Source organism: Chinchilla lanigera, unplaced genomic scaffold (genome assembly GCF_000276665.1).
Source record: "Chinchilla lanigera isolate Chin_1 unplaced genomic scaffold, ChiLan1.0 scaffold00005, whole genome shotgun sequence".
Classification (NCBI taxonomy): Eukaryota; Metazoa; Chordata; class Mammalia; order Rodentia; family Chinchillidae; genus Chinchilla; species Chinchilla lanigera.
This window is the reverse complement of record NW_004955406.1, coordinates 37,269,351-37,296,908: the sequence shown is the minus strand read 5'-3', so window position 1 is coordinate 37,296,908 and position 27,558 is coordinate 37,269,351. Positions and strand designations below refer to the sequence as shown.

Sequence of the window (27,558 nt, the reverse complement as noted above, 5' to 3'; positions counted from 1 at the left end):
GAGCTCAAGGTCAGCCTGAACTGCATAGTGAGACCCTGTCTCAAAAAGAAAAAAAAAAAAAAAAAAAAAAGACTATAAATAAGCCCCTGGCTTATGAATGAATTCTGTTGTAGAACGTTCATAAGTCTGACAAAGTGAGTCTTACACACTTTGGACAAAAATATAGTACAGTGTAAAACATAAAAACACCAAAGGTAAGGCAAATGAACTTTTTTTACTTTTACAGCTACCCTAAAAGGTGATACGGTACAGTACACCTGTAAATAAACTACTTTTACAGTTACCTTAAAATGGTAAGATAGATACAGGAGCTGTTTCCATGATTTGTTTGCATCTATGAATGTTCGGAATTTGAGGTCCACTCATATTTATGTAAGTTGACAACTTGAATGTTTGTAAGTTGGGGACCTACTGTGCAATATTCAGTGCTTTTCCAAAGTTCTGCTAGTTTTGTGCTAGTTATTCTGTGCTAGTTTTACAGCAGCCTTATAAGATCAAATGGAAATGGTATGGGTATTGCTCCCATTTTATAATTGCATAGACTGAGGCTTCAAAAAAGAATTTAAATTATACTCCTGGAGATTTGAAGTGTTTCTTATACCCCCTTTTTTAAAAACCAAAGCTGGGCAAGGTGGTACATGCCTATGATCCCAGCGTTCTGGGAGGCTGAGGCAAGAGAATCACAAGTTCAAGCCAAGCTTGAGCACTTCAGCAACTTAGCAAGACCTTAAGATAAAAAAAGGAGTGAGGATGTAATTTCATGTGAAGGCCCTAGCTTCGATCCCAAATACTGAGGTGGGGATGCAACCAAGAATTAATCAGAAAATAGAGAACAACTTGGAAAAAGAAAATTTCAGCACATTGCCCCAGAAGGAATGGTTTAAGGAACTGGACGTAGCCTGAAGAGGAGAGGGCCTTGGATCACAAGTGCTGCCCAAGTCCAGGGGAGGGGCTGGTGTGCTGGAGGAGGTGGGGTATAGAGGATTGGGTGCTTGTGGGGATCATGTAGGTTCAATATGGTTTCTTGATGTATAATGGGGGCCAATGGATGAAAGCTTCAGGGAAACCATAACCGTGAGTTAGGGGAACACTTCTATTCCAGTTAGTTTCAGGACTAGGAAGCCCCATCCTTGGAGTGATCAGAGCACAGATGGGGCAGGGATAACATGGGATGGGTGCTTGGTCAGCATTGCCTCTGCTTGGCTGTGCTTTAGGATCATCAGGCAAGCTTTGAGAAAATACAGACTCCCAGGACCTTCCTCCCTGCCCAAGATTTGGTTCAGCAAATATGAGTGGGCAGAGGCAATAACCTTTCCATAAAGTAGTTCCTTAGGAGATCATGATACAGTTGATTGAGAGTAACATTTGACAGTTTTAAAACTAGTTGGATTTCTGTCGCTTAAGGTGATCTACCTGTGACAGACTCTGAAGCTAGCCTTTCTGGCTTCCAGTTTAGCTTTGCCACTTGTTACTTGTGCGATGGATTACTGAGTTTCCACGGTTTTTTTTTGTCTTCCATTGCAAAATGGTGACAATGTTTTGAATGTCAAGGGTATATGTATATATGTATTTGTGCACGTACACATAAGTATAGCCAGTATTAGAACAATTCCTGGAACATAATAAGTACTGAATAAATGTTAGCTATTGTTACTGTTATTAATATATCATCATGCCTTCCTAGTGGTCCCATTACCAAATTTAGAACTAGCCTGTTTTCTCTGCTTTTACTATCCTGATGGATTCACAAAGTCCTGAGATATAAAGGGCTAGAAAGGGCCCCCCATTGACATCCATCCAGTCACCCATCCATCTGTCTGTCTTATCTTTATATGTATTTCAAATAGTGAAGACCTTAGTGGGCTTTTTTAGTCTCAGCTAGGTAACAAGGCTATACAAGCCCTGTACAAGCAGGCATGGGCAGATTTTAGTAGCACTGACATATGCTGGGCTTATGGTAAGGCCTGAAAACCCAGGCTTGGATGCCCAGAGGACAGAGTTCTGTCTAAATCTCTCCAGTTATAGTTTGTTTCTTCCTTCCCCTTAGAAGTCAGAATGAGGGAGTTGTCTGATGAATATCCTTAAGGTAGTTCCATTAAAGAACAGGGTGGAAATTGAGGCTGGGAGGTAAGATGCCAGGATTTGGGGAACCAGCAACATTGGCAGTGTATGGAAGTCATATGCTTGTCTGGAGCCCCTCAGGGGCTTGACGTTGATCCTAGTACCTCAGTGCTGGGGCCGGAGTTCTGCAGCTCACTTTGATTGGGTCTTCAGGTCTCTGCTATGTTTTCATTCTGGTGTCCCATGGGTCCACTGCTGGAAGGACACTTGTCCCCTTCCCTTTGATAGTACAGAGCTCAGTTGTCAGATTTAATGGCCAAGCCAAGTATGTTTCTGTGTTGTGGATCTTCTGCCATCTAGTGTGGAGAGTTTATAATCACATGGGTATAAAAAGGCAGAAACCCCAACAGTACTGCCCCATTGGTGAGTCTGAAAGATGTGTTACAGAGACAGTCCCAGAGCAGGAAGGATCTTAATAGCTTGATTAGTTTATTGCCTTTTAGACTTACTAATATAGAAATCTTCTACAAACACACTGTGTTATGGGAACAAAATGTGTAAACCAAGAAACCAGAATTGCCCTGGCTGAGCCGTCACCCAGCCCCTCCTCATTGCTACCCTCTTGCAGTGCTCTCTGTGCCACCCAGAAGGGCAGTCTGAAAGACATGGACTGAGTCAGCCTCCATCCTAAGTGAGGAAATCAGGGCCAGGAGAGGTTAAATCAATTACTGCAGTCACAGAGTAAGTAGGAGAGCAGAGAATTAAACCCCACTTATCTTTCTCTTTCACCTGTTCCTCTTTATGTCCCCTGACCAGTCCATGGAGTCCTCTGTGACTGATCCTCAAAAAGGCAGCAAGAAAAGATTTAAGGTTTCACTGATTCCTAGGAGACCCAGAACACAGAAATATTGAATCTCCTTGTTGCTGTCCCCGGTACCCCATTACAGCCTGTTTTCCTGGGTAGCAGCACTCCAAAGGGAAGAACTCAGCTGACCTTGCCTGCTGCCCCTGATGCTACACCTTGGCCTTGGGAAGGGGGATCACGGATCCTGCTGTAGCTTGAGAGCAGCCTTCCAAACTTAGGACCACATGTGGCTTAGGAACAAGAGAACTTTGGTCCCCCAGAAGCTTGTGGAGACTTCCTAGAGACAGGCAGGTGACAGTCCCACCGGGTCAGAATAACAGCCATTCAAACTGGTCCTGTCCACCAGCTCCTCCCAGAGGAAGGAAGCGTGTGCAAGGCCTGAAGCTGGGGCCTTTGGTACAGTGAGGAGACCCATTTCTCTTGGGGAGCAGTGTGGGTGGCCGTACGCACACAGATTATCAGAGGTCTGGATAAGCTCATGTATGCCACACGTTGAACTTTTGGGGGAACAGAGTGTTTTGAGGGCCTCCCACTGTTATTTCAACGTAGGATCTTCACAGCCCTCACCCTTAATGCTTCTGCCAAAAAGCCACCCTGATAGTGCAGCTCTGGCCTCTTGCTTTCAGGGAGCTGTGCTTGGCTCTTTCAGGACTTCTGGTACAACCATGGCACCTCCCTGGAGAGGACAGGCCCAGGACATGGACACTTGGTGGCAAAGACAGCCTAGACCTGGCTGTCCACTGCAGTGTGACACGGGGATGTATGCATCCCGGAGGCCAAGGATCTGGATTGGGGTCTTCGGCTTCAGTGCCATGGAGGAGCTGCCTCTTTGTTCTCCTGATCCCATTACCCTAGTTGTTGTTTATTTTGTTTTGTTTTTGTTTTCTTAATGCTGGGAATTGAACCCAGGGCCTTTCATGTGCTAGATAAGCACTTTATCACTGAGCTACATCCCCGGCCCTTTAAAAAATTTTACTTTGCTACAGTGTCTGGATGACTTACCCAGACTGACCAGTTCTCCTGCCTCAGCCTCCCAAAGGCTAGAATTACAGGCCTGTGACACCATGTATACCTCTGTTTCCCTTTTTTTTAAGTGCAAGGTCTGCTGTCTTTGGTCCTCTTTGCTCAGGAGCACTGCTAGTGACAGTGGCTTCAGGGACTTACTCTTAGAACATGTATGGGTTTGGCTGCCGCTCACTCACCGAGCCAGGCGCAGAGGTCAGACCTTGAGCTGAATCCTTACAGAGTGGTGAGAGTAAGTGGCAGAGCTGCGTGTTCCTGACAGGAGTGAGGGGAGTGGCTGCTGAGACAATGAGCCAGTAGGTCCACCTATCTGGAGGGTGCAGAGCGGGGCGAGGAGTGGCAGAGGTGGGGCTGGGTAGGTAGGCAACCCCAGAGTGAGGCGATTGAGACCCAGCAGAGCAGCTGATTCAGCTTGTCAAGGGGGTGTCGATTTCACACTGGATGCTAGAGGTGCCCTCTGCCTTTAGAAACATGGACCGTGGAGCCAGAGTGCAGGCTTCGGGTCCCATAGACAGAGGACCCTGGTGCAAGTGTGGCATTGTGGCTGCACAGGACACTCAGTGGTGAATCCTGCAGTTGCTGTACTTGAGTAGCACAGAAGAGAAGAGGGGGCGTGGCAAGAGATTCTAACCTAAGACACACCAACTTCTTCACAGAAACCAGGGAGAGTTTAGCACAAGAAGGGACGGCAGCACAGGGCAGCGCTGTGGGGACTACTGACCCAGTGGTGTGGGCACTGGAGGCACAGTTCAGAGAGCCCCTTCTGAAGGACGCAGACCAAGGCCTGTCAGGCTGTGGCTGGAGAAGGGGTTCTGCCAGCCTTGCCTTTAAAAGCCCTCCACGCTCCCTTGGCACACCTTTACACCGGGCTGCCTGCTTCCTGGGCCTCAAGTCTTGAGGATGTCCAGCAGCCCCACTCACCCACAGTCTGCCCCACAGCCCCCCTGAGGCCCCTTTCTGTTTTGCAGCAACTGCCTGCATGTGGTGGAGCCCATGCCGGTGCCCGGCCACGACGTGGAGGCCTACTGCCTGCTGTGTGAGTGCAAATACGAGGAGCGCAGCACCACCACCATCAAGGTACCTTCACCCCATGCCTGGGCCGGACTCACCCTCTGCGACCCCTGCTGTCCTACTCCTGAAGTCTCTGCTTTGTTCTGTGGGATGCCTTGAGGCTGGCCTTACGCAAACACAAGGTCCCCTGGCCACACTTCTGCAGCTGTCTCCTCTTATCAGTGGCGCCCATCCACTGAGGTGGGAGTCCTGGAGAGTGGCTTGAGACTGTTTTTTGCTCCCCTGCTTTCCAGTTTTTTCCTTCCTCTCTCTCCTCTGTGCTTTCGGTATCTCTGTTTTGGGTGCCAGTCATGTGTGCGCCATGCTGGGGTAGAGAGGGAAGCTCGCCCTCCTATAGCTCACAGTCACCTCTGTGACCAGTGCACAGAGCTGTGGACAAGTGCTGGGCATCAGACACTGGCACCTGGGCTCCTTTGCTTTCTCCTGAGCCTTGTTCTCAGCAACCATTTGGGTGAACTCGGGAGAGAGGCAGCAGCACAGCCACCGCCGTGGGGAGTGAGGAAGGATGCCAGGGCCCGTCTTTGTCCCTTTCTCCTCACTGAAGCACAACAGCTCCAGGGGGAGTCTGTTTTGGTTCACGGTTCGGTGTGTGGTCTGCTGAGCCCCAGCAAGAAACAGCCTAGCAGAGGGGCCTGGCGGAGGGCAGCTGCTCGTGTCATGGCAGCCGGGAAGCAGAGGGCGAGGAAGGGAGCTGGGGAGGGAGATAAACCTTTCTGGGTCACACGCCCAGTGACCCACCTTTTCTGACCAGACCCCACCTCCTCACAGCAGGCTAACCATGAGCCCCTGTAATCCAATCGCTTCGCAAAACCACACTGCTCTGAGGGCCATTTTAGAGCTAACAAGGTCCCTGTCCCTTCCCTTGCTAATGAGCAGGACTCAACCGGAGGCCATGAAGCCACCCTTCCTGTGGTTAAGCTTATTTTTGTTTGTCCTCTGAAAAGTGTAGAAACCACATCAGCAGATAACCCTCATGAGTTTTAGGATGCTGCTGTGTCCTCCCTTGGGCTCCTGCTTTTGAGACATGATTGGAAGGGAGGTGGGTTTCATGGCATTCCTCCCTGCCTGCCCTAGGGAGCCCTGGCTTTTCCCCAGCTGTGGACGCCTTCTTGTTCTCACCCTTCAGATGGGAAGCAGCTCTCTGCGGCCCCCAGTATTTCCCTGTAGGCTGTGTAGGCCACACTCTGTTCATCCTCCTGCTCCTGGGCCAGCCCTTTCTGGAGTCTCTGTCACCATCTCTGAGCTTTTTTCCTGGTGAGCCCCACCCTCTGGAGACCAGATGCCTGAGACCTTCAATTCAGAGCCAGATGTTGCCTCTCCCTGTTTGCCAGGGTAGGGACCTCATAAGACACAACCTCCTAACACCTCACATTTCCTTCCAGTGCTTCTGCCTAGAGCCTAACCCCCTTTACTCTGGACAGATCCAACCTCCATTCTCCTTGCCTGTCCTGGGTAGAGGCAAGAGGTGTGATTATTCACCCTGTTTAGAGAGCCATGAACACTGGTGTTCCCATCCAGGAGGAAGTTGGGCCTGTTGAACTTAGCTGATAGCTAAGCTGGGCAACAAATTTGAAAGACCCAAGATTCTCCTTTTATTTTTAATCCCATTTTGCTGTCAAGTCAGAAGCCAGTGGTGGTTAAGTGTTGTGGAGGTAAAAAGCATTTGAGATGAAGTCAGCAAAGCTGGTTCAAGTTACATCTTGACTAGCCTTGGGCTCTCAGGTGAATTGTGTAGTCTTGTGGTTCGCAATAAACTGTTACTGCCCCTTCCCAGGGGTGTTTTGAGAGAGTGAAGATGCTTTTGTGGTCCCAGTAACTGAGCAGTATTACTGACATCATTAAAAGGAATATGGGGCTGAATGTCATAGAGGGTCCCGCCTGAGATGCCCACAGCACCATACTGAAGCAGCCTCATTAAGCCAATCCTTTCTGTAAGATCATTTCTCCAGCTTGGGAGGCTCTATTTGTAAGAGATTGTTATCCTAACATGGCCTTCCTCACCCCTCAAGGAAGGTAGGGTGGCCTCAGCCCTCCAGTGCACAGCCTTTTGCCCATCTGTCCCTCCCTGAACAGTGGCACACTGTGAGTGGGCCTTGTGCCCTCCCAGGACACAAGCCATTCACCCTGTCACCCTGCACAGTGAGCCCACATGCCCAGGCTTACTTTTCCTGGCCTCTGCACTCCAGCCTCTCTGCCTCATTCTTACAGCAGGTGGAATCGGCTTCCCCTCCCTCACAGCGGGAGCCTCTCAAATGTCCATCTGCCATCTTTACGCCTGTCAGAGCACTCAGTGTGGGACTCCCTTGGGTAGGATACAGCTGGTCAGCTGGTGTGGGCCATTCCTGTCCCTTCCTGGTGTCCTGCCCTCCACACCATGCCACCTCCTCGTCCTTCCTGGTGCAGCCCTTGAGGGGTCACCATCCGCAGAACCCAGGGGAAACAAGACCAGAAATGGATTTCTGCCTGGCCATGGATATTGGTTCACAGGGTAAGCTGTGTCTCCCACAGGTCATCATCGTCATCTACTTGTCCGTGGTGGGGGCCCTCCTCCTCTACATGGCCTTCCTGATGCTGGTGGACCCTCTCATTCGAAAGCCAGATGCTTATACGGAGCAACTGCATAATGAAGAAGAGAATGAGGTAACGGGGCCCTGGTTCCAGCAAGCCTTGGGGCAGATCCCAGAAAAGCATCCCTTGGGCCTCATGTAGATTAGCGTCCCCCATCCTGCCTCAGGCTCCAGGTTTCCCTTATGTCACCCAGACTCAGCAAGGCACTGTCCTGTGTGCATCCAGATGAAGCATCAGGTGTGCCTAAATTTCCTGACATAGTACACAGCCTCAGTGCACAGGTGGGAGAGCTGTGTCTCTCTGGTATGCCACATTGCTAGGCAGAAGGAAGTGAGCTAACCAGGGCCATTCGTGGGTGGAGACACGTAATATCCTGCTTGCTTAGTCCTTAGTGGACTTGGGAGCTGTCTTGGTTACTTTTCTCTCATTGCTGAGATAAAATACCCGACACCCAGAATTAAGGAAAGGTTTATTTAGCTCACAGTTTGTGGAGGTTTCAGTCCATCCTCGGCTGGCTCCAAGGCAGAGTGGCACATGGCAGAAGGCAACAGTTCTTGCAGCAGAAAACAGCAAGGGCAGCAAGAGCCAAAGGGGCAAAAGGGAAAAGGAGAGAGGGGCAAGCCTCTTTCCCTCCCTTACATTGTAGGCAGGCTGTCCACCCCAGGGCGGGTGTAGCACTCAAATCCATAATCCCAGCATTGGACCACGGATCAATCACAGACTCTAGAAGCCTGCCCCATGACTGCATGAGGCTTTGGGGGACATCTAGACACAAACTGTAACAGAGTCCTCAGGTTTATTCTGTAGGTCAGTGCTTGCACAAATGTCTCTGGCAGCGGTGGTAGACCTATCACATGGTGCCACAGCGGGCTGTTTGTATCATTGAAAGCTGTGCAAGGTTTGCCATCACTGGTCTATAGAGTACTTGCTCTGCGGGCTGGAGGCTGAAGTAGGACCGTAAGAGCCAGAGGAGTAAGGGGGATGGCTGTGCATGTGTGAGGAACTTGAGCATCAAGGATAGGATAGGCATCCAGGAATATCAGCAGATAGAGCTGGTCAGAAAGGTGAAGCCAGATTAATAAAGGCCTCAAGGTCAAGCTGTGAGGTTTTGACTTTACATGATAAGAAAGATGAGGCGCCACTGACACCAGGCAGCCTGGAAACCCTATCTGGGGGACGGACTGTGTGGCTGAGCTCTGTCTCTAACGCCTCACTGCTGGAAGGTACTCCTGTCTACTGCAAAGTGAGTGAGTGAGCACCTAGTGAGGACATACCTCACCCACATTCCAGAAGTTTAAGTTGAAGGAACTTGGAGATAGCTTGAACAAAATAACGCAAACTCAAAGAGGCACACACCAGTTGCCGTCAGGTATACGTAGAGCAGAGCCTACCCCTCCCCAATCCCCAGGGATAGAAGGACCCACAGGTGGGGTTAGAGGGAGGTTTAACATGACAGTGTAAGATGGAGTCAGGCACACAGCATGGTCTCATGCTCGAGTGACTGGGCTCCCTTATAAGGTGGTGAGTTGTGGGTCACTGGAGGTAACCAGGTGTAGGCTGAGCTGCCCTTGGCAGTGGGACTTTAAAGCTTTTCAAGTCCTAGATTGGAGGCTGGAAAGGGCATGTTCCCCACCAGAAAGAGAATTGGGGGCCCAGTTGTGCATGAAACTGCCCAGGTAGTTTGGGTCTGGACCAGCACGGGCAGGGAGGACAAGGGCAAGTCAGGAGGAAGAGAGGGAGGCTTGGCTGCTCCCTCTGCCCCATTGCTTCTCCTGGGTTGTGCCTGGACTGTTCCCAGTCTGTCCCCAGCCTCTTGCTGGCATGAATTTGGCCAAAGGAGCTGGGGCCTGGAAGGTGGGGGGGGGCTGGCAGTTGGGTGGTCTGTGCTAAAGAGGAAAGCCTGCGTGCCTACCCAGTTATTAATGTAGAGTAATAGCACCTCTGATAAGGGAGGAACATCGCTAATAAACACTCAGCGATTAGGGGTAATGTGCTAATTGCAGCCCTGGCCGAGGAGTAATTGAGAGAGGCAGCCGATGATTACATGGCCTGTGCTGCGATTTCCCTGGAATGCATGACTCTCGGGCACAGCCTTCTTGTGTCTCTTGCCATCCTAAATATGGAGCCAGAGGAAGGGCAGTTGCCATCTCTGGGTCTGAGCCCGCTCTTTCCTGCAAGAGAGCTGGGTGCTTCTCACTTGGAGTCTGTCTGTGGGCAGCCTTGGAGGAAGGAGGGCTTAGGTTTGGTCAGTCTCATTCTGGAGACACGACCTGAATCAGGGAGTGGACGTCTCCTGGGTGGGTTTGGCTTGGAATGCCTGTGGTTAAGGTCCCTGTGCTTAACCGCAGGGAAGGGTACGCTTATGGGCTGTCATAAGCAGCAGTGAGCCTGAGCGGGTGAGTCTGTGCACCATCTGTAAAGGAGAGTCCTCCTTGGATAGATGGGAACCCACCACTCCCACTGTGAGGCTCAGAAGAGTTGTATAAAGTTGTGTTTGGTCTCTTGGAGATGCTGACTGGGGGTGCAGCCAGCTCTGGCTGATGGCACACTTACCTGGGGGCTGGGGCAGGATAGAGTTCACTGGGTACCCTTAGGGTGGGTTAGGAAATACTGTCTAGTCCCATTCATTGGCATCACCTCTGCGTTTCCTTGCCCTGTGATACCATGTGGCCCAGCTGCAGATACCTGTGGTCCAGCAGCTGCACTTCTGTCCTGTGTTCAGGCATCCAGTAGGTGGTGCTGTGCACAGAGTAGTACAGACCCGGGCTGCCTGCAGACACAGCCAAGGCGGTCAAAGCCCGGTGAATGAGCAGGAGCATAAAAGTTATTGGTAAGGTCTGGCTTTGTTACCTGGGCAATCAGGTGAAGAAGCTGGGTGCTTTGGAGGAGCCTCTGGACTAGATAAGAGGGGAAAGTTGCCCTTCCCTTTGTGCTGGTCACAAAGGCAGGCTTTCTGGCAGAGGGAGACCTTCAGAGCCAGCCCAGAGGGTAGATGGGAGAGGGAGTGCTGATTGCATTAGGAAGGATGGCAGCCTTAGACTGGAGAGAGAGCCAGAAACCAGTGACCCTGGTCCTGGACAGTGAGGGCAGTCTCCTGCTCTCTCAGTGCCCCTAAGGAAGGGATGTCGGGGTTTGGGGGCCAGTGGGAGAGAGAGGTCCCAAGGCCTCCCAGCTACACAGTGGCAAAGGCAAGGCCTAGAACTTTTCCTTAAGGAAGAGACAAGAAAGACCAGGTGTCCCTGGGCTGGAAGAACCTAGCTTTCACCCTCAAGAGGAAGAAAGTGCAAATGCAGTTCCTGTCCTTAAGCACATAGAAGGGGTCCCTGTGAGGTCGTAGGTTGTCACAGGCAGCACTCAGCTGGAGCTGGCGATCCTGTGCCCCATGTGTAGAGGGATCCTTAGCACACAGTTCCTTGAGTGTTCCCCAGACTGCCTAGTGACCGGTGACTGCAGAAGGAAAACTCTCTGGGCCTCTAGCCCCTCGCTGAGAGCCTGGGAAGCAGCCAGAGATGGGAGCTGGAGGATGGAGCACTCATCAGGTCCAGGGGCTCCTTGGTTCCATCTCCTCAATTGCTTCAGCCAGGAGCTCTCCTGCCGTGGGGCAAGAGGACTGGAAGAGGAAGGGGCGCCCCCCGCCCCACAGCTCAGCCCATCTCAACCCGAGTCCGTGAAGGGAGATGAAAGCCTGTCATGCTCCCTTTGAAAGCTCTGGCAGAGCCTCAGTGGGCCTGATTGCTGGGCGCTGCCTCCCCTGGGATTCCAGCAGCATTAGGACTAATCCCTGGGCTCAGACGCCCTTTGAAAGGAGGAAGCCAGCATGTTTTTTGGGACAGAAATGGCAACAAAGCTATTTAGACGTACAGGTCTGGCCCTCTTTGAAGAGACAGAAATGAGGGTTTTCTCTGTGGCTCGGGCTGGCTCTGCTGCTCACCCTGAGCTCTGACAGGGTCTTCAAAATTCTGACCCCCATGGGGCAGTGGGCATAGTTCTGAGCCCAGTGGGAGAGGGGTGTGCAGAATAATAAAAGATGTCGAGGGTGATAAGAACAGGGGCCGTGTATGGACTGAGAGAAGAAAACCCTGGGCCCACAGAGGACCTGTTCCCCTTTCCTGGCAGAGGCCAGGGAGGCAGCTGTGTGCAGAGGACCTGGGCAGTGGGGACAGACAGTGAATCCTTGAGAAGCCACATGCTGATGAGGGCAGTTCAGAGCCTCTTTGCCTGAGGACAGAATGGGAAGGTGCTGCTTGAAGACATTTCTAGGACACGTGTTAGGGGAAGCACAGCATGGTAGCTGGGAGCAGGGCTGTGAGGTCCCAGTATGCAGTCCAGCTCTGCCCCTCACTGTCCTGGGTGCTGATCTCGTAGTTTAGGTGTCTCAATCTGGAGTGGATAAAGTAGTTCCTACCTCGACATCATTGCTGTATTAATGCACATGGAGGCTTTATGAAGTTGGACCATCCTTAAGGATGCAGTGTTTCAGTCAGGTGTCAGTGTGTGAGTAGCATGGTGATCGCTGGAGAAAGGCTGAGGGCAGGGTCCGCAGGGCGTGGGTGAGGGGGACCTGCACATAGACACAGGACAGAGCGTGCGGCTGAAGGCGAGTGTGGGAGACAGGGCCGAGAGTGAGACTCGTGCGGCTCAGAGTGCCAAGGGAGCCGTGCTCAGCAGCGATGTGCCTTTGCGTAGCTGTGTCACTGCCCACCACCCCTCCACCCCCAGTTCTTGAGCAGGGGACGGACTATTTGGTATGTCAGAGGCTGGAGTCAGGGAGAGCCTGGGAGTAGAGAGATGCGGGCAGGGGGTTGCTGCAGCAGGAAGGGCTAGGGTTAAACCTGGACACCCCAGAGAGATTGTGTAGTCACCTTTCCAAAGGGCTCAGCACAGGGGCCCTTCTTCCTTGCTTGTTGGGTTGGTTGAGGGGGCTGGGTCCTCCCTCGGTGCCGGACTGGGGAACGAGGAGAAGGACAGGCAGAAAGAAGGAGCAGGTTGGTCTGCTTGTCATCAGCCTGGTGCCCACTGACAGCCAGTATTCCCGGGGCACTACACAGGTTTCCCCGGGATGATGTGGGCCCCCGAGTAACCACACAGTGCTGGCTCTCCCTGGGCCTGAGAGGAGGGCCCGGCAGGACGCTCCCAACCCTGTGGCCTTTGTGGGCACTTTGGTCTCACTTGAACCCTGGGAGAAGAAAGCTGCCTGCTACTTTGGTTGTCCACTTGGGCTCCTCTCAGGAAAAGCTAGCCAGAGCTAGCTCCTCTCAGGAAGATGCAGCTAAGTCCCAGGATAAGAGACACAGATGTGGGGCAAGTCCCAACTCAGCCCCGAGTCCCAACTCAGCCCCGACGAGCTGCGTAGCCTTGGGTAGCAAGATGATGCCTCCTCAGAGCTTCAGTTTCCCCGTCCACAGGATGGGGATGTTAATGCCCATTTGGTAGTGTCATGAGCCCAGGAGTAATCAGGCCTGGCAGTAGGCCGGGACAGAGTGTCGCTTCTCAGTCACACTAGTCTGGTTGCCTGGAGACCTCCGAGGAACCCCCCCACCTCCGTGTCCACAATGCAACAGAGCCCAGCCCTCTCCTAACTGCCTTCCACTCCCCTGTGTACCCCGAGACTCGACCTCAGAGGGAAAGGGGTGAGAAGTTGGTAGCCTCTCTGCCATCACCTGTCATCACAGGCGGGTATGCAGCCTGCACCGGGCCGCAGGTAGGACAGTTGTGGAGTCTTTAATACCTTTAATCAGACTATTAGCAGTGGGAGCCCGGCGCCTCTCTGCAGTGGCTTTCCCCACTTAGGAGCTGTTTGCTGGGACTTTACATGAAGGGCTAACAAATGACGCTGCGGTAATGTGGTGAATTTCAGCACGTTCCCTTAATGCCCTGCTCTTGGCTTCCCTGCCTTCCCCTCCTCCTCGTGATGCCTTGGGAGCAGAGTGGTGAAAGGAAGCAGGGCTGACACTTGCCCACCCTTCCAGGCCTGTCCCCAAGGACCATACCCCCTGCTTCTCAGCTCACAGCCAGATACCCCTCCCTGAGCCCTGCAGGGACACGCTAGCCCCAGGTGGGATGAGATTGGGAATGAGGAGGAAGGGAAGCCCTTCTGGGGCCCAGAACCAGTGTGGCTAAGTCCTGGTGGGCCAGCAGCTTCCCAGGCAGGTGGGTTTCCCATGCGCATCTCATCCTGACAGGAAGAACTGGGCAGAGGCGGCACCTCCTGAGCACAGACAGTGCAGGTAGTGCAGCTGAGCTGGGGAGGGACGAGTGGGAAGTCATGCACCAGACAGTCACTGTCCCGAGGCAGCTTTGCCAGCAGCAAACTGTGCTTTCCACACCTACCCCTACCTAAGTGGATCCCAGAACTAGCGACTGCTACTGACCATTGCTGTGGCTAATTGAGCACTTCCTGCCTGCTGGGCACTGCCAAATGCTGTCCATTCAATGTTCCACTGCAAAGCTGCCTCCTCTGAGGGACAGAGAAATTGGTTCACCAAAGAAGATAACTTGCCCATTATACATCTGGTAGGGGTCAGAGCTAGCAAAGTCAGGTTTGATTCCACTGTCTTCCTAACCACTGCAGAACTGCAGAGAAGGAAACTAGACATTTCTTGAGCTCCTGCTGTGTGACTGCCACTTTACCCAGTGCTTGATGTATGACTTGACTTAGCCATGCCCCACTCATCATACACAGTGTTTTACACACTGTGGATCACAACCCACTGGGTCATGAAGTGATTGTGGGACTCGTGACCAGGATTTTTAAGAAATGAAATGAGCAGGCATGGTGATGTATGTCTACACTGTAATCCCAGTACTCTGAGAGGCTGAGGCAAGAGGACTGCCAGTTCCAGCCCAGCATGAGCAATTTAGAAATGAGACCAAGTCTAAAATGAATGAAGCAACGAATGAGTGAATGGGAATGTAGCTCAGTGTGAAAGCTGAGGGTTCAGTGTCCAGTACTGCAAAAACAAAAAAATACCCTCCCCCTCGAAATGCAGCAGAACAGGGAATATCACAATGCGTCATACACATACTGTTTTGTAAAACTTGTTTCATTCTGTGTGTGTGTCCTGGATCATCAGGTAATTATAATTCCCACTGATAGCATTGTGGAAGAAAGTCTCAAAGACTAGGTTTGTTAGGTTGAAGCATGGAGAAATAAAGTGACTCGTCCAGGGACACAGAGCTGCCAGCTGTCTGAGGCCATGTGTCATCCTTCCAGCATCTTGTTTGGGCCTGTGGTTCTGCCTGAGATGGACACAGGGAGGTTTGAGGCCAGAGGGGCAGGTAACCTCTGGCCTAGGCATAGAACCCAGGGATCCTAATTCCAAGCTGGTGCGCCCCTGCCTGATACTGCCAGCACCACACAAGCCTCACCTATCCTGGCGAGGAAAGCTTTCCTGAGGGTCCTGGTCCAGGGACTCCTAGAGACCCGTGTCCACTTTAGCGATGAGTGTGCATGAGACGAATGACTCAGCTGTGCGGCAAGTGTGATGAAGTCTCTCCCAGCCCCTTCTCTAGCCTGCCACCTCTGTGCATTACCAGCCCATCTCTGCTTCCCGCCCCTCCTCGCTGCCCACCCTCCTCCCCAGCCTGGCAGCTGTTTGACGACAGAAGCTGTGCCAGCTCAGGGCATTAGAAGCAAAGTTGCATTTACTGGGAGGCTCTGGGCTTAGTGGGGTGCACTAATCCTTTAAGAGATGTATGGCAGGAGATGAGAGGCAGGGAGAGCTAGGGAGGAAATCCCCATGGGGCTGTGGGCCTGGCCCTCGGCTCTAATTCTCCCCAAAGATCAGGTTTGGGTCCTGCAGGAAATGCACAGGCTCCGGAGCTTCAGAGGCAGAGAAGTGGTAATTAGGGAGGACTGACAACAGGAACGGGTCTGAGAGCAAAGGGGAAGGAGAGCATGGCGGGCCGCGCAGGGAAGGAGCCAGGCTGTCCTAGGCTATCAGGAGGGAGCAGGCACAGCAGGCTCTGGAATGGGAACCCTGGGGTCAAGCCTGACATTGCCATTCCTGCCAGCCCCTTGGAGTGATATCACACCCCCTGCCTCGCAGGGAAAGGAAGCTTGATGTGTAGTGGGCCCTCACTGATCAGAGCAGACCCTGAGGGTACCTCTGCCTCCCTGAGTGAGGTCTTAAAGTCAACACTTACTATTCCTCTTGAATGGTAGTGACAGGTATGTGGGGTTCAGACTGGGAGCCTGACCTGGGCCAGCTGTGTTGGGTAACTGGGGTTTGAGAACCTACTCCCCCTGCCCCTGGAGGAGTGAGACCCCATCTTGCAGACCCTGCTATGCACGCATCTGGCTTCCGCAGTGGTAAGACAGGGTCTTCGGGGAGCCTACAGCCCTGGAGAGGCCGGACTTTAGCATCGCTCCTGGGGCATCCATTCCATGTTAGATTTTCAAGCTCCCAGCCGCTGTGGTCCCTGTGCCAGATCTCTTCTTTTCTTTTTCCCACTCCAGGATGCACGGTGTGTGGCAGCCGCTGCCACATCTCTTGGGGGACCCCGAGCCAACACTGTCCTAGAGCGCATGGAAGGTGCTCAGCAGCGGTGGAAGCTGCAGGTGCAGGAGCAGCGCAAGACAGTCTTCGACCGGCACAAGATGCTCAGCTAGATGGGTTGGTGTGGGCGAGTCAAGAACCCAGGCCATGGCTGCCACCTCCAGGGCTGGACAAAGCCAGGGGCCACTTCTCTGCCCTCCATGCCTGTCTTCCTTTGAAAAGCCCGTGTCATTTTTCCTTTTCTCCTACTCTATAGAAATGTACTTGGTTATTTTGATGAGGGAGTATGACGGGGTCTCTGATCTCCCTTGTCTCCTGAGGTCTCTGGGGTAGAGGGAAGGCAGGCCAAAGAAGAATGGAGGCATCAGAGGCGGCCTTAGGATTGGATGGAATTGGTTTCTTCTTGCTTTACCTCTGCCACCCCTTTTGGCTTCACCCCTTGGGGACTTTATTACCCTTTAGGAGATGGAGTAGGTCATTAGAGGAACACACGACCCAGCATTCAGCATGGGCTTCTGTCTGCTGTGGTTCTAATCCTCCTCCTGGTCCTAAGTGTGGCCAGGCCCCAGCCCTCAGGAATGGCACTGGTGGGAGAACCGGTGCTGCTGAGCCTGTGGAAGTTCTCAGGGTACCTGGGAGCTTGGCTGCTTTCTCCCTGGGCTCCTCATCTACCAATGCATGGCAGTGCCGGGCATCCCTGTTTCCTGCACTGCGTGTCCTCACATTCCATCTCGGGCCAGGTCCTCTTCTCGGCTAGTGTCTGCTGTTACTGAGCCGGAAAGTCACACACAGGCTAAGCAGTGGACTGAAACACTATAGCTCCTGTCCCTGGTTCACCACATGTCCCTGAATGTCATGGTACCAGTGCATGGAGATAAATGTTTGTCCTGTTGTCTGTAAATCAAGGAAGCCATCATTAAATTGTTCTATTTCTCTCACTTTTTGGATTTTAAAGAGTTTTGTTTTTAAATAATTAAGAGAGTGTTTCACAAGTGACCTGGTAAACATAGTATCCAGAGAGGGGACAGAGCACATTGTCTTGGGGAGGTCCTGGCAGACAGGCAGAGGCTTGTAGCACCCAGGTAGCTGTGGCTGAGCCATGGTGGGATCCAGGTGGAGCCCAGGGCTCACTGAAGCCCCTATCACCTGTTGACGGTGGAGACCAGCAGGCTGGGGGCGCTGCTGCCCAAGACTCCCTCACTGTGGAGAGCCAGGGTGAGCTGGCCCTGGGAATTGACCTGAGATTTTGTTTACTTGCACTTTATGAGATTATCCTCACTGCCTGATGTCATCCCCATATTCTGCAGATATAAGAAGTGGTGCTCACTGCAAAGTGTCCTTAAATGAAACTCAGCAGGTGTTAGGAGGTGCCAGGCAAACAAGAAAACAGCATCCTGGCACCCATCCCCAATCCAGCTCCATCCCAGTAAGTGCAGAGTGGGTTGGGCACCTTGGGGACCAGAGGATCAAGTTGAAGTTTCTTTCCTTGGGTTTGTCCAGAGGAACATGTTGAGAAACTTTTGTGTCAAGCCCCTGCTGGGTTCCTGAAGAGGTAGTAGGCGAGAGAACAACTTGAGGTGGAGTTTCAGCTCGCAAAGATTGCCAGTGATCAGAACCAGTTCAAGTACTAAAGGGGATGGGAGTGGGTGGCATGCAGATGGGGTTTCTAGGAGGAAAAGACGCAGCATTTGACATTGAAAGCAAGTAAGCAACACAGGTGAGCGGGCACCAAGCTGATTGTGGGATCCTGAGCAAGCTTGCTTAGCTGACATGAGGTCTGTGGGGAGGGTTAACAGGCGAAATCTGTGTCATAAATGCAAGACTGGGCTAGAGTGATGGCTACTGATTACATTTTCACCCCCTGCATTTCATTGCATTTCATTGCATTTTCATTCCCCTGACATTTTGTCAGCAACTATAAGAGCCCAGCTGTTGCCCATTGGACTCTTTGAAGTTAGAGATGCACTTATTTTAAGAGGCAGATGAAAGCAGTGCTCTCCAAAGGTGGGCAGAAGGGTACCTTAACTTGCAAAAAAAAAAAAAAAACCCTCACCCAGAAACTTGACTCTGACATTGCCAGAGCTCCCCTCTGAAACCACACCAACCACACCACCAGAGAGCCCTGCAGAGATCCAGCCAGGCTTGGGGTGTCTTAAGAACTTGGTCTGAAGCAAACAACTGCTAACTGCAAAGAAACCCAACTGCAAATAAGCTGTCTATGTAAATTTACAAGAGATCGGGTGGGAGTGAATGTTCACTTACATGAATTTTCAACTAGTAACCAAATATCTTATGTAACCAGAGAAGGGGTTGGGCAGAGGCCTCCCTAGACCTGCCCTCCACTTAGGAAAGCAAGTAGAACTGTTAGAGCTTGAACTCTGAGCCTGGTAGCTGGGTGCAAACCCTACCTGCCTCTTATTGGCCAGGCAGCTTTGAGTAGTTTCAAACCCCACAGGGGAGTCTGGGTGATTCTCACTCACATCAGTGTGTTACGGTGTAGCTTCCTGCCCATCAAGTCAAGGTCCTGCAGATTCAACAGGGACGTCCTGCTCCATGTTATCCGGGATCCCTTAGACACCAGGGTACCCTTTTCCTGATGCATCCCACCCTTGCTGAAGTTCAGTTCTGGGCTTCCCAGTGGTGAGTACTCCCATGGCTCCCTCTCTCTTCTCCCCTCCCAGGGCTCAGAGCTGAGCAGGAACTGAGGCTGGGGACTGATGGATCTGAGGAGGCTGAGCTCCTAGAAGCCGAGGGCCTCCTCCAATTACTGCGCCACAGGGAACATAGAGGGTCAAAGCTCCAGGCTGGAGGTCAGGAGCCCTGGTGACCTCAGGCAGAGGGAGCCTTCTCTGTGAGCTTTTTTTCTGATGGACAAGGAGGCCCATGGCTTCCAGTTTGGTTCACATAAGTGAGGAAATTTTAGGCAGTACCCAGAAGAATCCTTTTCACTGAAATAGTTATGTAATTATTTTAATGTGTATTAGAAAAAATATAATTAGCACATCCATGATTTTGTGAAAATTGATAAGGGCAAGTGAAAGGGGGCGGGGAGATGAGCATATGTAGAAAAAGAATGCTAGGCACACAGTGAGAAGAAATGGTACAATACATGATGGAAATTGGAAGCCACTGGGCAATAACGATGCAGGCTTGTGCCCTGGGACCGAGTGACCTCTGCGGTACCTTCAGAGCTGATGTCATGCTCTCTCCCAGTGTCAGGCGTCTGGCTGACAGAGTGCGGGAGAGAAGAGAAGGAGGGGTTTCACCTGGCTGTGCTGCCATGACCTAGAAGGGACTCACACCTGGACCCCTGCACTGCTCCCCACCCAGCAAGGCACTGTGCTGTGGTGGCCAGAAGGAGGGACACCGCCAGGCCCCTGGCTCCAAGTCCCCATACTGACTCCTCCCCGTGTATGACCTTGGGCAGATCAAACTGTCTTCCTTTCCTCAGCTGACAAGTGGGAGCAGTGATTGGTCTTGTTAGGGACTGACTGCAAGGGACAAGGGTGTGGGGGTATCTGCATATGCACACAGATGTACAACACGCCTGGCATGCAGTACACTCAGTGGGTACAGTTGCCTATTGTTCTTAATGTGCATCTATGTGGTGGGAGGCAGGGTCTCCCCACTCCTGCCAAGGGGTTCCCATTGGCACCTCAGCCCACTCCTCAGGCTCCTGTCTGTGGGAAGCAGCGTAGAATCCAACGGGGGTGAGGGCGAGGAGGCCAGGGCTAGAACACAGATCTCCTTCCTAGCTTCCAGCACAAGCCTCCTTCCTAGGTCAGCAATTCTCCCCAGACGGAACTGGGCTTCTCTGCAGAGGTTCCAAGAGCTCCTCAAGTGTCCCTGGGAAGGTCGTCTAATCCAGGTTCTGGTTCCCTCAGCTCACCCCCAACCCTGGTGGCCTGGGTCACCTCCAGGAACCCCTGCTGCCCTGGCTTTGGGCAGTGCTGCAGATGTGTCACCCACGCCCTGCAAAGCCCTGTCCGCCCTGGGTCTGCGTCCCTGAAGAGCCACTGCAGCCTTCATCCTCCATCTAACCCAGGACTGTCAGTCATCACCTGCTGGCCCTGACTTCCAACTTGGTATTATGAAAGCCACCCTAGACATAGTCACCTTCCCCGGACCATCAGTATTTCTCCCACAAAGAGACCCTCATGTGTTCCTGGGTTTCACTCTGCACATTCACAATGCATTTTCTAAATGCTAATCCAAACCCCCTGCTGCACAGATTTCTGCTGGAGAGGACACCAAACTTTCCTGACTCCTGGAACCCGGGCATCATCCCTCTCTCGGCCCTCCCCTGGGCACAGCATCTGTGCGCCTCCTAGGCTCCAGCCAGGAGCTGCGTGTCTCTTGCCTGGACTCAGGGCAGCCAATCACAGCAGGCCAGGATGGCCCTCTCTCCTGCTTGGGAGCTGATCCCAGATCAGAGGCGCCCCCACCCCTGCTCCCTCCCCTTCTGGGTGTGTCGCCGCCGTTTGAAGCTTAATCAGGTAAAGTGTACCTGGCTCCTGGTGCTGTGGCAGGGAAGCCAGGCAGAGGCTGCCACAGGTGCTGCAGGGCAGGCAGGCCGCACAGGAGTCCTGCAGTCCCCTGGGAGCCACTGGCTAGATCAGCTGCGCTGGAGGAGCGAATCCCAGAGAAGCAACCGGTAATTGTGAACGTGGTGGTTGAGGGATGCGTCGGAGTTCAGTACCAAAATAGAGAGAGGAGGGGGGCCAGGAACACTGTTTACTCAGGGCTCAGTCACCCCTAGTGGGTCTCCTACTCAGAGGGAAGGAAACAGAGCCCTGCCACCTCCGAGGGGAGAAGGGAAGATTAGCTGTGTGGCCGAGGGCATTGCCACCAGCCCATGCTGTCCCCGGAGAGCCCACTGGCTTTGGTCTGATGCCTGTCAGTGTCCAGAGATGACAAAAAGATTTTCTGGATGGGAATCAGTGAGGGGAGGCTTTTTGGGAAGAAGCAAAAACATGATGGGGTCAGGTAGGGGAGTGCCTATGCCTGTTCTGAACTTGCAAGCCAAATGGCTCTAGGAGGTACGGGGCAGTGGTTGGAGAAAAGGCCTCCTGAGCACACTGCTTGAGCACAAATCCCAGCTTTGTCACTAAGCAGCTGTGTGACCACAGCCCATTTGCTTATCTGAGTCTCTGTTCCAGCACTGGTTAAATGGGTTAATAACAGTATCTGCCTCATATAATTATTATGAGAATCAAATGAGTGAAGCACTTAGACTAGTAGCTAGCACAGGGCAAATGCTCTGTCTACATATAGTCTCTCTCTGTCTCTCTGTCTCGCTCTATCTGTCTGTCTCCCTACAGTACTGTGGATGGAACCCACAACCTCGTGAACACTTGGTAAACACTCTTGTGCCTATTTTTGTTGTTCTTAATTTTACTATTTACTGGAAGTATGATCTCCCTTAAGCTCAGTTTAGCTCTCAGAGCCCTGGTTTCTTCATCTGTAAAAGGGGTACAAAGTTGCCTAGAAGGGAAGTTGAGATTAAATAAGTTGGTAGCAAGGGGCAGGTGTCCAATGAAGAGTATCTTGTCTCCTTCCCCGTGATGTGATTCCAGATTCCACTGTTAGAAAACCGTATTTCTGCCCCTTTTCTGGAGAAAGTAGTTGGCATGGATGAGTTTTGTATTTTCAGGCCCCTGACCTCTGTTTTGCTGATCAGGCATAGTAGATGTGGCTTGTGAGAGTGGTGGCTTTGCCATAACTATGTACAGGGTCAGTGACACTCACATAGGACTGTAAGCCTGAACATTGGCTCACCCTCCACCTGAGCCTGCTTTTCAGGCATCTGAAGGATGTGGGGTGTGGCGCTGGGCCCTGTCAGAGGCAGAGGTGTATGGGGTGCCATTCTGCTTTCCAGGAGCTCCTTCCTCCTTAAGAAAGCAAGATGCAGATGTGTGGGATGGTAAGTGGCAAGGAAAGAGGACACGGATTAATGAGGGGCTAACACACAAAGGCTTTAGGAGTTTGAGGAGAAGGAGAAAGAACAGACAAAGGAGAAGGCAGAGAAGGTTCCATGGACAGGGAGAGACTCAAACAGTTCCAGGAGGAGGAGAAGGAGGGTGGGGGTGGTGGAAATGTGCACAACTGGAAGCAGCTCATGAACACAGGCATTGAGGGGATAAGGTGGGAGCTGATGGGAGCAGAGAAAGCAGAGACAGGCTGGCTGGTGGGGGGAGGCAAGAAGGCAGGAAGTTTGGGGGTGAGAGAACCAGCAGCCCCCTGTGAAGCTTATGTGTCAAGCAGGGGAATGTGGTCTGCAGGGAGGTAGTAACTGTCTGCAGGACAGTGTTTTAGGAAGATGAAGCCGGTTGTGTGTATCCAGTGAGTTAGTACAGGCAAGACCAGAGCAGGGAGAGCTGTGAGCATGCGCATGCCCTGCAGCTGCTGCTCAGGGAGCACACAGCATCCTTGGAGTCCTGAACTCCTCGAACTTGACCTGGGGAAGTCAGTGCTACAGAAGAGGAGAGAGAAGAGGCTTGTTCAAGGCCCTGTTTCTGCAAGCAGCAAAGCCTGATCTAAGCCACATCCAGCTGTCTCCAGACTGCCCCATTATAAACCAAGGTGCAGTGAGATACAGAGAGAACATGAGACAGGTGGAAAAGCTCAGGGCCATCCTGGATGACCAGGGAGCTTCAAGGACCTTGTTCACCACGAGAGGGAACTGGGTAGGCTGGGGTGGAGAAGCCAGGGACACAGCCTAACCTGGGCACAGGTCTCAGCTCTTCTGGCTTCTGCTTCCTCCTGTGGAGGGTGCTGAGAACATGGCAGGGACCCCCTGCGACTCAGATGACAGCCAGTGTGTGAAGCATCACAAATGCTCTGCAATGTTGGTTCACATGCTTCCCTTCCCTCCCCGTGGACAGGTGCCATAGTCCCTTAAATTGTCTAGCAGGGGGTTACTTTCTACCCATGAATTCTCTGAATCTGTAACCAAAGCCAATAGGACTTTGAGTTTGGGGAACCTCAACCTTTTCTTCTGTGGCTCCCTAAAGCCCCCCCCCCCCAATACACATCACTTACACGGAGACTCCTTGTGTTGGGAAACGAGCGAGAATGCCCTCAGGTCTTCCTCTGTTCCCTGAGTTGTTTCATGAGATGGGTCTGAGCATGGCTGTCTGCTTGAGGTCAGCCCTGGTGTCCAGGACAGGAGGCTAGGGGAGGAGATGGCCATGGTGATGGTGAGCAGCTCGCAGGCAGAGGCCTACCAGGCAGCACCTGGGGCCAGTGTCCCTTGTGCCCACTCTACAGCCTTTCTGACTTCCCAACCTGTGACCCCAGTTCCAGGACTGATTGCTCCACGCCAAGGGAGGCTCCAGCCCTGCTTGAATTTTTGGAGTCAAAGCTGATTTCTTCCCCAGAACTGCCTGGTTCACCCTGACCATGCCTTTAGGGTTCCTGTCGGACGGTTTTCCTTTCTCTTTGTCCTTCTTAAAAGTAAACATTGATGAATCCGAAAGTACTTGTGAGCGCCTACCCCACACCAGTGGTGCTCAGGACAGGGATGAGGATAATGTACAGCTGAACAGAGTAGCTAACAGCCCAGCGAGAGATCAGGTTCTATCCTTTCCCTTCCATCCTGCAGTGCTCCCTCCCAGCCCTCCAGGGCTGCTGGACGCCTTTGAAGATCTCCCTCCTCTCTGAAATCCGTGGTAAGGAGCAGTTTTCTCTATTTGTCCACTGAGTCACACTAGCACACTTATAGGCGGCTTTGGGTCAAAACTCCAGTTGTCCTGGCTTCTAAGCTATAGCCACTTCCTCCTTTTCGGGTAGAGAGGAAGGTGAGGGAGTAGGAATAATGTACGAAGTGGGCTTTCCATCTTCTGAATCTCAGTTTTCCTCATTCTTCTGGGCTCAGAAGCAGTCACCCCCAGAGACGGCGGTGATGATTAGCTGGTCCCAAATCGTACATCAGGTTCTCATGAATCCCAAGTTAGACATTCATCAGCTGTATGACATCGAGAAAATTACTTTACCTCTATCTCAATTTTCCTATCTATAAAATAGTGTCTACCCTGCCATGAAAATTAATGTCTGTATGTTTATGCGCACACATGCAAGGGTGTCATTTAGATTGGTCGTGGGGGCGGAAAAAGTCTTACGTAAGGGCTAGTTGTTCCCTGGTCCAAGCCTGCTCCAAATCCCAAGCTCCCAGTGGCACCTGAAAGAGCGGGTCAGTGTTTCTGAAAGTAAATCTAGCAGGTCTGCTGGTGAGAAATGCAAGAAAGCATTTTCCTCAAAGCTCATTGCACACTTGAAAGGATATTTGAGAAGTGGTCCTGACACTTTCTGCCATCACACAGAAAAAAGGTGGCACCTGGTAGTGGCTGCTGCCTTTAAAATGACAATCACAAAGGTCAATAATGACAGCCTTTTGGTCTTCGTCTGTAACTCTACAATTCACAAAGAGATTTCGCCAGCTTACTTACTCGGTCCTCACCCCCAGCCCAGGGTATCTGGGGTACCGTGCTGTCCATTCCTCCAAATTCTAGAAAGTCAGGAACGGGGCTGAGATGGGAGCATGGCATGTCTTCCTTCACCCTGTGTCGGGTAGCAAGTGTACTGTCTCTTGATTGCTTTTTGCTTTAACCTCTCGGGTAGGACTGGACTCTGCTGTGTATACAGCGAGTAGTGCTTACTCAGGAGACAAATTGCCTGGGTATAAACCCTAACTCTGGCTTGTACTAGCTGTGTGACTTTGTGCAAGATGCTTCACTATTCAGACCTTGGTCTCATTTGTGAGTGGGGGAAGTATTGGCCCTGACATAGTAGGGTTGTAGTGAGACTCCTGGGGCACTTACTACGATGTCTGACACACAAGTGAGCACTAGGTGTGTGTTGGGCGTAGCTACTGACATATAGTCCTTGGCTCCTGAGCAGGTAGGTACTCTGAGGTTTTCCTTCCAGCACCCTGGGGGTCAGAGGTGGGAGCCTGGCACCTTCTTGGGGAGTGGAGGTAGCTGCCTCTTGGAATGTCTTGTGACTCGGCATCGCAAACACCAGATTATAGTCATGGCATTACGAAGGACCAAACTGCTCACCCATCTTGGGCCCTGGGAGATCCTGCAATAATCATGAATTCCATAAAAAGCTGGAGCCCTGTCTATCCAGGAAGGTCCTCATATATCAACCCGATAACCCTGGTGGACAACCAAGCTGTGCAACCCTGAGCAGTTCTTCACTCTGAGCTTTAGTGTCTCCTTCTGTAAACAGAAATAATGACACCCCCCTCCTCTCAAGTGAGAGGATTACATGGGGTTAAGAAAGCAAAGCACCAAGCAAAACAGCAGTCACCGGAAGGCACCTAATCCACACAAGCCTTGCCTTCTGCACCTCCTTCCTCTTCTTTGAGATTCTCGGCGAAGGGACGCCATGTTTGAGGGGATGGCTCCGTCACCGTGTGCCACAGTTCTGAGATGCTTCCCTCTTGTGACACTGGCTGCAGGCAGGTTGCTTGGGAGCGATCAGAGGTTTCCGAAGCTGAGGGAGAGGTGATGGCCCAGAGGTCGGTGCACGGGGCTGCATAGGTAGGGCCAAGGCAAGTAGGGCTGAGGGCGCCCACCCAGAGGAGGAAGTGAAAGATACACGCCGGCTCACCTCCTGGTGCCTGGTCTCCTCAGCCCGATCCCATGGCTGCAGACACTGCACCCTGTGCATTCTCACCGAGATCCTGAAATGACTTGAACAGCATGGATTTGGAAGTGTGGGATATGTGCGTGGTGAGAGCGGAGAGGCTGTCCCAGAAATACAGATAAGGCAGATCCCTAACAGAGATGGTGACATGTCATAGCTTTTTAAGAAAGGGTTTATTCTGGAGGTGTTAAGGCAGAATTTCCTGAAGTGCATTCTATTTGATGTTAGGCTTAGGAATTTTTAAAAAACGTATTCTGTAGTCCATTTGGAAATTCTGGTTTAAAGGCAGACAAGCTTCTCAACTGCTGGACTTCCCCAGGCCTCTAGGGGGCGAATGTGCCCTATGAATCGCCAGGAGAGCGACTCCCAGTTGTGTCGCTGAGTAACTGACCGAGGAGCCCTCTGGGGAAAGGTTTTAGTGACCATCTAACCTGGAGGCAGGAGGATGTGTGAAATGATGCTGCAAAGCCGGTGCTGCCGCTTGGAGCCCTTTTCCTGGTTTTGGACAGGAGGGTTTGGGAGCAGGCTTGTTGCTGTCAAAAGGCAGCCCTGCAGCTAAGCACGGGTCGAAGACCTTGCAGCCGATAGGAGAAGCCGCGGGGAAGCTGTGATGAGCTCACTCTCCTCCAAGCTGCTTCTGGAGCCGGGAGTCTCCCCTTGGAAGGGACAAGTTCAGCCAATTTTTGACCTCAGACCTCTAACTCTGGCTCCAGCCCCATTAAAAACAGTGAGAAAGACTAAGGAAGTAAATGATGTTGTCTCTTCTTTAAGCAGTCCACCTTATCCAAAGATCTTATCTGCCTTTGCTGAATGAATAGTTCATCCCTTCCTGGAGGGAGGGGGTCCCACCAGTGTCAATCAACAAACATTTATTAAGCCTGAACTGCGTGTCTCAAAGACGAAGTGAAGACAGGAGTTCTTGTGCTTATAATTTGCCAGCAGGGTGGGGTAAGGTGCAAGAGGAGTCCTGGGAGGCCACCAGGAATGTAAGACTGGGGCAAGGGAGCCTGGTGAACATAGGGCACATGTTCACTGGAAGAGAGACAGCCTCTTTAATAAACGGTGCTGGGAAAACTGGCTCTCCACATGCCGAAGACTAAAACTAGACCCGTGTCAATCAGCATGCACTAAACTGAAGTCAAAATGGATCAAAGATCTCAATATTAAGACAGAAAATCTACTGGAAGAGAAGGTAGGTAGAAATCTTGAAGACAGAGGGGTAGGCAGAGAGTTCAGGAACAAAAACCAAACTGCATGGGGAGTACTTTAAAGAACTGGGATGAGGGAAAGGAGAAAATGAAAGGAAGAAGGGAGGGAAAAATATATATGTATATGGCAGGATAGCTGGGATAACTGTACTGCTGATGTCTATTGGTTTATTGAAAGGAACAGTTTAGGCTTAAATTTTTTGACCAGTTTTGCACGCTTATATCTGGTAATCCGGACAACTAATTTGAGGACAACAATATGCAATATAACAACCACTGGTGAATTCCTACCATCGTGTTTAGTGAAGCTCTGTATTGCTTCTAATTTTTTATTATTTTTTATTCTCTGTAATGGTCTGATCCACCTTGCATTTTTACCCCTGGTAATCTGAGCAACTTCGTTGAAGAGAACAATATGTAATATAACATCCACTGTTAATTCCTATCATCTTGTTCTGAAGCCCTGTATCATGTTTATTGTTTTTGCTTTGTTTTGTTTTTGTCTGTATTGTTGGTATTTTGTTATTTTTAAAATTCTCTTTAAAAAACATAGGGCACCCAGGAAAGGGCTGGGACAAAGATCAGCAGGCTAGTTATTACAGTCATCTACAGT

At 51.7% G+C, this 27,558-nt stretch overlaps 1 protein-coding gene across 2 annotated transcripts in view; it reads left to right on the top strand.

The window, feature by feature from the left end:
• The window catches only part of Tmem9 (transmembrane protein 9), a 19,312-nt gene extending 2,288 nt beyond the window's left edge, over positions 1–17,024 (top strand). For both annotated transcript variants that reach the window (XM_005375161.2, XM_005375162.1), the window contains exons 4-6: positions 4,918–5,026; positions 7,529–7,660; positions 16,047–17,024. In XM_005375161.2, coding sequence (XP_005375218.1) covers positions 4,918–5,026; positions 7,529–7,660; positions 16,047–16,199 — 394 coding nt within the window. In that variant the 3' untranslated portion in view covers positions 16,200–17,024. The remainder of the gene's footprint in view (positions 1–4,917; positions 5,027–7,528; positions 7,661–16,046) is intronic.
• Positions 17,025–27,558: the final 10,534 nt, after the last annotated feature.